This window comes from Mandrillus leucophaeus, unplaced genomic scaffold, assembly GCF_000951045.1.
Source record: "Mandrillus leucophaeus isolate KB7577 unplaced genomic scaffold, Mleu.le_1.0 Scaffold455, whole genome shotgun sequence".
Lineage (NCBI taxonomy): Eukaryota > Metazoa > Chordata > Mammalia > Primates > Cercopithecidae > Mandrillus > Mandrillus leucophaeus.
In genome coordinates this window covers 1,099,953-1,109,950 of record NW_012104865.1, presented here as the reverse complement: position 1 = coordinate 1,109,950, position 9,998 = coordinate 1,099,953, and the positions used below count along the sequence as shown (strand labels likewise).

Genomic DNA, 9,998 nt, shown 5'->3' with positions numbered 1-9,998 from the left:
AATGAGATACCATCTCACACCAGTTAGAATGGCGATCATTAAAAAGTCGGAAACAACAGGTGCTGGAGAGGATGTGGAGAAATAGGAACACTTTTATACTGTTGGTGGGACTGTAAACTGGTTCAATCATTGTGGCAGACAGTGTGGCAATTCCTCAAGGATCTAGAACTAGAGATACCATTTGACCCAGCCAATGCACTACTGGACATATACCCAAAGGATTATAAATCATACTGCTATAAAGACACATGCACACGTATGTTTATTGTGGAAGTATTCATGATAGCAAAGACTTGGAACCAACCCAAATGTCCATCAGTGATAGACTAGATTGAATAAATGTGGCACATATACACCAGGGAATACTATGCAGTCATACAAAAGGACGAGTTCATGTTCTTTATGGGGACCTGGATGAAGCTAGAAACCATTATTCCGAGCAAACTATCGCAAGGACGAAAAACCAAACACTGCATGTTCTCACTCAGGTGGAAACTGAACAATCAGAACACTTGGACACAGGGTGGGGAACATCACACACAGGGGACTGTTATGGGGTGGGGGGAGGTGGGAGGGATAGCATTAGGAGAAATACCTAATGTAAATGACAAGTTAATGGGTGAAGCACACCAACATGGCACATGTATACATATGTAACAAACCTGCACGTTGTGCACATGTACCCTAGAACTTAAAGTATAATAATAAAAAAAGATATATATCTTAATAGATATATATTTATATATCTCTTAAAAGATTTTATATACATATATATACTTATCTGGAACTCTGAAATAAAAGGCTGAAATAACTAAATCTTCAACAACATAGAATAAAGTGCAATGAGGCCGGGAGTGGTGGCTCAGGCCTGTAATCCCAGCACTTTGGGAGGCTGAGGCATAGGGATCACTTGAGGTCAGGAGTTTGAGACCATCCTGACCAATATGGTGAAACCCCGGCTCCACAAAAATTAGCCAGGCGTGGTGGTGGCCGCCTGTAGGCCCAACTATTCGTGAGGCTGAGTCAGGAGAATTGCTTGAACCCCAGGAGTGGAGATTACAGTGAGCAGAGATCATGCCACAGCCTGTGCGACAGAGTGAGACTCCATCTCAAAAAAAACCAAAAAAACCAGAGTGTGATGTTTCTTAGTGGAAATCACAGGAGATCGTGAAAGTGAAGCCAGGTGCTACTATTCTTAAGCAAGTTTTGTAAACTCTGTGAGCTTCAGTTTACCTGTCTCCAAAATGGCATAAACATACCTACTTTTCTGGGCTGGAAAGAAAGGGAAAGAGAGACCAACCTAGCACCAAGTCTGGCACATACACGTGCTCACTAAGTATTTATTGAACTACTTAACGCCATGAAAATATAGTTACTACTGAACTAAATTTCTACGTATCATTTAATGAAAGAGTGTAGTGATTTTGTAATCAAATAGCTAAGATAAAAGCATAATTAACAAATATTTTAACAATTCTCAGGTTAATACACAAAGCAAAGCAAATGGCATTGAACTAAGTCAAGTATATCCCTGCATGTCTCAAAAAGAAATTCACAAATATTATTGGAGAGATATTATTTCTTGATAAAAACAAATCTAATGGATAATGAATTATTATTAAATTTTCTATACCTGTGCAGACATAAGCTAAAGGGAATGCACTTTCCACTACTAAAAATAGTAACAGATGAATTTATGGTGATTTATGCTTCCTCTTAATTTCTCTTTTAATCTTGATTTAAAAACAGCAACAACAACCCTACAGAGTCAACACAGAGAAAGAATGACAGAGCAAATTTTCAAATAGGAAGCTCAAGGCATAAGTCCAGAAATACGCTATGAAATGTTTGGTCCTGAGGATGCATCAGGAAACAAAAAGACAAAAAAACTCTACCTTCATTGACACCACAATCAGGGATTTGTGTTGGAACAGGTACAATTTATGACTTCTGGGCTGATGAATCAAGCTGCTTAAATACATATTCCCTAATAAAGGATGTTGTAAAATAACTACATTAGAAGTCAAGGGATCTGTATGTTCTTTTATCCTCAGTTACTGAGTGAGGTTTAATAATTTTATGCAAAAGCTTAGAACACACTCTGGTATCATTGAGCTCATCTCAACTTCTTTCTGTTGCTTAATTCAGGGAATGTGAATAATGGTAACAAACCAAAGTTGCTTTTTCAACCTCTGGCCTCCAAGAGCACCTCCTTTCAATAATGCTTAGAGTACTTACCGCACAGAAGTTTATGGTTTGCTCACCGTCTCTCAAGCAAGACTGGGCAGAGAGTGGGCCGACTCAATCTTTGCATAGTTAGCACCTAGCACAGAGCTTACCACATGGCTCCAGGGGATGTATGCTTGTACGAATAAATTCGTATATTCTTTACTGTTTTCAAAGCACAATCACATGTATGAGTCCATTAGTCCCTCACAAATCTCAGTGAGATTGCAAGGTAGAATTTGTTTCCTCATATGACAGAATCTCTTTGAGGTTGAATGATATTTTCACCGTATGACAGAGGAGGAAACAGGATCAGTGAGAAATTGTGTGACTTCTGAAGAGCACATAACTAAGACTCAAATGTCAAGATCAGCATTCTTCCTTAAATACTAAATAAAAATAAGCATATCGAACTACTATTTTAGGTTTGTTTTTAGGGTCTGTTAAGTCTATATATGGCCAATCATCTTTGGCTTTCCCACATTGGTGAAATGTTGCTTTTTAAAATTCAATTGTAGACTATAAAATGAAAAAGACCTTCAGAAATCGTATCTGTAATCAGAAGAAAATGGCATCAATTATATGCAAATATTTTGCTATAAAACTGTGTCTGCCTTTTAAAGTTTATTGCTAGCCCAAACAATTCAGCTCTGTCACAGGGAACAAGATGGAGGCAGCTTTGTCATTTCCAATCCTGCACCCACAGTCACCCCTATTCAGCTTATAGAAGGTTTCTTTATGTCAGGAAATGAATCCCTACTATGACAAGATAGTGAAAGTAGCCTTTTTATTGGGGCGAAGAGGTCACAGTCAGTATTTGAAGGCTCTTGTAATTTAATCCTGATCAACTGACTCTAAAGTCAAGCTTTTAATAACACCATCTCCCACTAGATTACAGGCTACAGGAAGTCAGAGACTAAATTGAACTCCTAAATCAAGGCGTGGCACAAGGCAATGTAACTCTTCTATCTCAATTCCTGGCATATTTGTTAATCAATCAATAAGTGGCATCTCTGACCCACTGGTTAGAAATCAACATGAAAAGTGCTAGGCACATATTTTTCAAACTAAGTGATAGACAACCAAAGTCAGTTTGGACATTAAGAGCAAAGTTTTTGTTGTTGAGTGGCTGGGCGGGAGTGGGACATGTTTACAAGACGTGGTATGTAAAAAATTCGGAGAAAATCTGAACACTCTACTTGTTTCTGAGCTACATTTACTGAATTGGTAATGTATTAACAGTGGCTTGAAAAAGAAAAGAAAACTTAGGGATAGAAACTTACCCACATGCTTTTTATTTTGAAGCACTTTTAAGAGGTTTGCTATTTTTTTTTTCCAGGCAATATACTCAGATCCTAAATGAACATCTACTGATGGAACTCTGGCCTTTAGTCAGTTATCTTTATATGCCGTTATAGGTCAACATTCCGAAAAACTTCAACAGAAATTAACTGCAAATGTAATTACATCCCAAACATTTCTGACACTGAAGCATTTTCTCTCTAAAGGAGATGGGATTATTGGATTGGCAATTTCTCTTAATCTGAGAAAACTCATCTCCCACTCCCTCCCCCATATCCCCTTTCTATCCTCTCTCTTCCCCTGACACACACGCACACGCATGCACACACGTATATTCTGACCATTTTATTAGAGTGGAAAGTTGAAAGAAAGCAGTCCGCCAGCTACACCCACCCAGTGCTCCTGGGGGTGGAATAGCAAAGTTCCAGGGCAGAGCCTTCCCTCCCAGAGCCCGGCGATGCAGTCGCTCTCGGATACCTGCTCAGCTCCGCACCGCAACTGAAAGATCTGCCGCCGCGGAACAGTTGCGTCTCCATCTGGCTACCAACCCACCCAAGCTTTCTTCTCCACCACCACCACCTTCTTTCTTCCCCCTCCTCCCCCTCCTTTCCGTCTTCCCTCTCCACCCCCGCCCCCAATCTCCTCCTTTTTTTCTCACTACGAGCGGTTGCTGATGCTGAAGCCGAGCGTCACTTCGGCTCCCACGGCAGACATGGCGACATTGACAGTGGTCCAGCCGCTCACCCTGGACAGAGGTAAGGGAGCGGCTCGCTAGCCAGGCCACCGCGTCCCCTCTCCTCTCCGCCCTCCCCCGCCTGCCAATTCCCACCGGGACACGGGACGCGCTCGGGCCGGGGGAGAAGGGGAGCGAGGACGAGCCAGGAAGACGTTCGCGCCTAGAGCAGGACACTTTCTTCCCTTCTCTCTCCCCGCTGCATCCCCGCTGCCCCTTCCCACTGTACTCGCCCCGCCGAGGGGACGCCTCCTTCTGGCTCTAGGGTCCCCGCTGCCACTCCCAGTCCCTCGCCGGGTCGTCTCCGGGCCTCTGGCTTTGTTGGAGCGGCTGCTTGGGGACGGCTAGGCGCCAGGGGCTCGGGGTTGGAGAGGGGCAGAGAGCAAGCTCGCCCGGCCGGAGCCCAGAGGAGACCGGCGAGGGAGCCGCCTGTCAGCCTGCTCGGCGCGGGGGCCCGGGAGGAAGGAAGTTTGTCCAGGCGCCGGAGGGCGAGGGTCGGTCCAACTGCTGGAGTCCGGGCGGCCGCTCGGGGGGCGGGCTGGGCGCACCCCGGGGCGGCCGGGCGCACAGTGGCGGGGCTGCAGCAGGCAGGGAGCTGCCCTCCGCCGAAAGGGCAAGGCAGAGCGCGGGGAGCCGAGCCCCAGCAGCCGAGCTCGGCTCTCCCCGGCTTCGCGTTCGAAAGCGGCGAGGGTCGCGTCTGCTCCCGCCGCCGGCAGCTCCCAGTCGGTAGCAACTCTCGGCTTCTCCCGCACCAGCCTCTCTCGTCCTCTCCCAGCTCGGTGCCACCGCGGCGCCCGGGCTGCGGAAGGCGCGGGGACAAAGCGCAGGTCGGGTTAAAATTCAACTTCTGACCTGCGACCCAGTCAGTCCTGCTCTCTGACCGGAATGGGGAAAGTGTTCTCTTCCTCCCCAGGACGCCCCCACCAAGCTCAGGGATGGAGACCTCTGCTGCGATCGAGGCCTCGCTGGTGCACCCGCGCGGGGTTATACCTGTCCCTGAGTGTATGGGTTTCCTTCCTGGCTTCCAACGTCCAGTGATGAAGGCGCTCGAGTCCCACGGCTCTGCAGAGGAGGACCCCGCTAGTCCCTCTCCGCAGCCGCCGGATTTAGGACCCTGGGCGGCCATTTGGAAATGGTGTGCTCAGAAGAAAAATGATTTAGTCCGATGTACCTCTAAAAATTTTCTTTCTAGAGGATTAAACTGAACGGTGGGGCAAGGCAAAAGAGCATCCTGCTGTGAGTACAGTGACAAAGCCAGTGAACTCAGTTTGAGGTTTTTAATTTGAAGAGACTGTGGGTGACTTTAACGCAATCTGTTGGCGCCAGAGCAGATGTTATGTGGTGCCCATAGCAACCTTTCTTAGGATAAGAGTTGAAAAATAAAATGTAATTGATTTTATATTAGAAAATGTTGATTTGCAAGCTGGCAAAATTAGTAACAGTAGTTAAAGACCTCAGAAATCCATTGTATAATCCATGATTTTACCCACAATATCATCATCTGCACTAAGCAGGATAAATCCATTGCCGGTAAGAACCAAACAGATGGCAAGCTATCAGAAACTATGGGCTTCCCAAGTATTTATGTTTTAATGTGATGTGCTCTTATATTGTCCCATTACAAAATCACAGTCATTAAACATCCCAAACCAAGTGACTACATTAGGAGCAAAAACTCCAAGAAGATTGCATACTTGAGTCATTTTATATACTACCACTACTACTACTAATAAAAATATTTCAATGTTTGGTTTTTACCCTAGCCGTTAGATGCCTCAGTCAGTTGTTGAGAGGAGGTGCTAATCGGACTAAGATTTATTCTTAAAGTTTGTTCTTGTTCACAACCAAACTCTACTTGTCCTTCTGAGTGTGATTACGCCCATGGAGTAGCTCAGGAGGCAAACAGGGTTACCCTGTGGATAGGTCTGAAAAAATTCACCAGCAGCTCATGAAAATCTATAACCAAGAGATGATGGGTTATTGGCATCACCACTGAGCATAAAGTCAATATAAATAAATAATTGTTCTCTGTACCGTATTAAAATATGATTAATTGATTACTTTCATTATTAAACTGATGAAAGAAAAGGTTCTAAAAATTTCCCTGCAAAAAAGGTGCATTTTAAAAGAGGCAGCCCAGTATTACATATCTGGGTCCCAGTTGTAACTCTGATACTCACTCTGCATACATGAGCCTCTTTGGACATCAGATTCTCTCTGTGCCACATCAGGAGTTTGAATTACATGATTCTAACACTGTGCAGCTTTAGCAGTCTATAATTCAATTAATTAGAGTTAGGACTCAGTTTTTGGTCACCTACTGGGAGATTTTCCAGATCACCTCTCTCCCAGGCTGCTTTGGTACCCTTTGATATGCTTTAAATTGACTTGCTGCTTTGGCCCCATTAAAGCATTTATCACACTCTGTTGCATTTGTCTCCCTATTGGATGGAACTCCTTGAGGGAAGAGACCATTTCTAAATTCATCTTTGAATTCTCAGTGTCTGCCATAGTCCCTGACTCACAGTACAATAAAAAATTAATGTTTAGTTGGTGTAAGTAAACTCAGGATAGCAGTAACTTAAGCAATGTTAAAATATAGTGATTTGCTAGTGAACTGAGGTGCATTTCATAGATTCACAGTATTTTGGCCATGGAAAGGATGATAGTGATAACATAGGCCAGAGATTCTCAACCTAGCCTTCCCCTTATACACTTGATGGATTCCCATCAGTAACAGTAGCTCACCAAAACTGTGACATTTAACCAAGAGAAATTGTGGCAGGTGGGCAAAGGAGAAGAAGGGAAGAAGGTGATTGACAGCCTCCCAAGGGCATCCCAGCAAATCTGAATATATAATCTATAATTTTAGAGCTGCTAGTTCTTTTTTGGTATCTTCATTTTACAAATGAAAAAGCATGAAAAAGTGAAGATAAGAGATGTTTTCAAGGTTGCTCTATTTAGTGGAAATTTTCTGTTAAAATTGAATTACTTTTTGTTTGCTACCCTTTGACATCATACATGGATATAGTCTTCAGGGCAAACGTTTTAAGCAAACAAATCAAAGCTAGGGATCAAAATTAAGATTTACTGCTTTCCAAATTTGAAAGATATATCTGAAAGTAAGAAACTCAGAAGTCTCCACCTAGCTTCTTGGGTCTGCTCTGGGAAGTAAGCTTTTTCAAGGTCCAGGCTGGGCCCCAAAAGGATGAACAAGGTGATTTCAGACTTCCATGGCTCTGTGCCTATCCAAAACTCTTTTTGATCTGCCATTAAGACCTGAGATCAACCCTGTAAAGGCCTCTGGGTGGCTATGGTTATTGTAAGTTCTTGTTGACTTTGGTCCCAGTCCTTGATATCCTTCACTTAATGAGTACCTATCATAAGCCAGAACCTATTATGGGATTGGTACACACTGGTGTGATAAAAAGATATAATTCTACTTTTCACTGTAATTAGAACCTACTAGGAGAGGGAGATTAAAATACACACAGAGGCAAATATTAATTCATTCAACATTCATTTTTCACCTACTATATGCAAGATGCTTGAGGAATACCAGAAACAAAAGTTCCTGCTTTTGTGGTCCTTACGAGTCTAATGGAAGAGACGGATGATCAGTAAGGGCTTAATTAATTAATTTAACAAATAAGTATTGTGCACCAGACTTATGCCAAACATTGCTTTATACACTGTGCCAGTGCTAATGAACAAAATAAATAAAATCTAATGGCATTTGCATGCTAATGAGAGTCACACAATGAACACATACATATACAACGACAAGTGCCAAGGAGAAGAAATAAAACTGGGTAAATGAGAGTGCTGTAAATGGGGGCTGCTGTTTTAGATGTGTTAGTAAGGGAACACTCTCCTGAGTCAGTGACATTTGAGAAGAGCCCTGTAGAAAGTGAGGAGACAAAGTTGCAGATACCTGGGGAAATGTCCTCAGCAGGGGGAACTCCTGTGCATGCTGGGAACATCCAGGAAGGTCAATGTGAAAAAGTGAGAGAGGGAAGAATATGAAAAATGGAATGCGTGAAGTTGGTAGCCAGGGGTCAGTTGATGTAACTCATAACTAGAATTTCAGATAAGTTGAAAATTTGAAGTGCTCTGAAGAAAATAAACATGTGGTTGGAATAGAGAATAATGGAGAAGGGCCTGTTTGGTTAGCATTGGTCGAGGAAGGCTCACTGAGAAAGCAAAATTTAAACTGTGTTTTGGTATATTAGATTAGTAAGATCCTTAAGATTCTGGAGAGAGTGAAGAGTATACATAAAAGCAGGTCCACAGTCACAACTTGTCTGTCATTCAGTTTATACATTTATAACCAAGAAAATGATTAAAAACTGAAATTACCAAGAAATAATAACACATTAATTATGCATCCTGGGGTAGAAATTTAATTATATATGCCAAGAAAATCTATAGATCAGCTTTTTGCTTCTTTGTATTGCAAGACTAAAACATCATATATTATAATTAGATTTTCAGAAATATACTGAGCACTGTAATTTACATGTCACTATGCATAAATCTACATGTTGAATCCAAGTGGTCATAATAGGAGATATATTCATTTTCAGTCCAATATTTTATGTTAGACAGTGGTATAGAAAGTAGTACATGCCATTTACCCTTGTAACAAAGAGAAGATACTGATAAGGAGATTAGGGTGGAATTCTTCTCTTCCAGACTTTAAAATGTTCATAGCAACTCTTCTCTACATCAGAGGTTAGTTTGCTCAGATTTTAATCTCTAAAACCAGGAATGACCTTCAGCTCAACTCAAGGGAACAAAGCAGAATGCAATCCTTGATACTTAACACGTGGATATTAAAGAACATAGAAATGCTTCAGGAATTAAAGACCGCATGGATTTAGGGACTTTCTAAAGTATGGTAGCTCCAATTCTCCTTCACATTTCATCTCGAGGTCAGAGAAGATAATACAAAATAACTCTTCAAATTTTACTTCTGCTTACTCTGTTCCCCTAATTTTAAGCCAAATGGCTCTTGAATACTCATGGCTTATGAAGGAATAATACAAAACCAACTCTTGGAGAAAAATGAATAATTAAAACATTTCTAATACTTTCCTTATGACATGATTAGTAGCTTCCAATCTGCATTTAAATGCTTACATAAGATACAAGGTTGGTACTACTATCATCTAACTTTTCTGTGAGTTAAATTCATTTCAGACAAGTTGCAAAAATGTAAATGGAAATCTTTATTTCTTGGCTTCTAAAATAAGTCGTAATTTAAAATATTGATTAAACAAATCCTAGTGTGCTTTTCATTTAAAACAAATCAAACTTTTGTCCTTTAAAAAATCTGCTATAAAACCAAGAGCTTTTATTCTGTGGATTTCAACCTTATGGAAAACAAATATAAGAACAAAAATTGAATGCAAATAACTATCCCATGGGTGCCACACTTGTCATAGAATTTGTGATACGTTACAATTTTTCTCTTTTCCCTTTTCGCTTTTCAAGGTGGGCAGAGCTTATTACTTCATGTATCTTCTTCCAATTCAAGCCCTGGGCAGCCTATAGCTTTTCTAATCGGTTTTATTCACCGGTTTTTATAAAATCCGTATTTGGCAGAAAAGTGCTTTTCCTTACATTCCAGAGGGATTTGCCCCTTCTCTTACTCCTAGTTTGTTTGTTTGTTTGTTTTTAATTTGACATGGAGAAAGACTAAGGAAGAAGGAAAATAAAAATTAGGTTAGTCTTT

At 41.6% G+C, this 9,998-nt stretch overlaps 2 protein-coding genes across 2 annotated transcripts in view; one reads left to right on the top strand and one right to left on the bottom strand.

Annotated features, from left to right (window-relative positions):
- Positions 1–1,702: 1,702 nt before the first annotated feature.
- Positions 1,703–5,505, bottom strand: LOC105549741. The gene has a single exon (XM_011994385.1). It carries the CDS (start codon positions 5,385–5,387, stop codon positions 4,425–4,427), a length of 963 nt encoding a protein of 320 aa, XP_011849775.1. The 5' UTR covers positions 5,388–5,505; the 3' UTR covers positions 1,703–4,424.
- The window catches only part of LIN7A (lin-7 homolog A (C. elegans)), a 154,344-nt gene continuing 148,346 nt past the window's right edge, over positions 4,001–9,998 (top strand). The window contains exon 1 of the mRNA XM_011994386.1: positions 4,001–4,283. Within this exon, the coding sequence (XP_011849776.1) occupies positions 4,202–4,283 (82 nt within the window). The 5' untranslated portion in view covers positions 4,001–4,201. The remainder of the gene's footprint in view (positions 4,284–9,998) is intronic.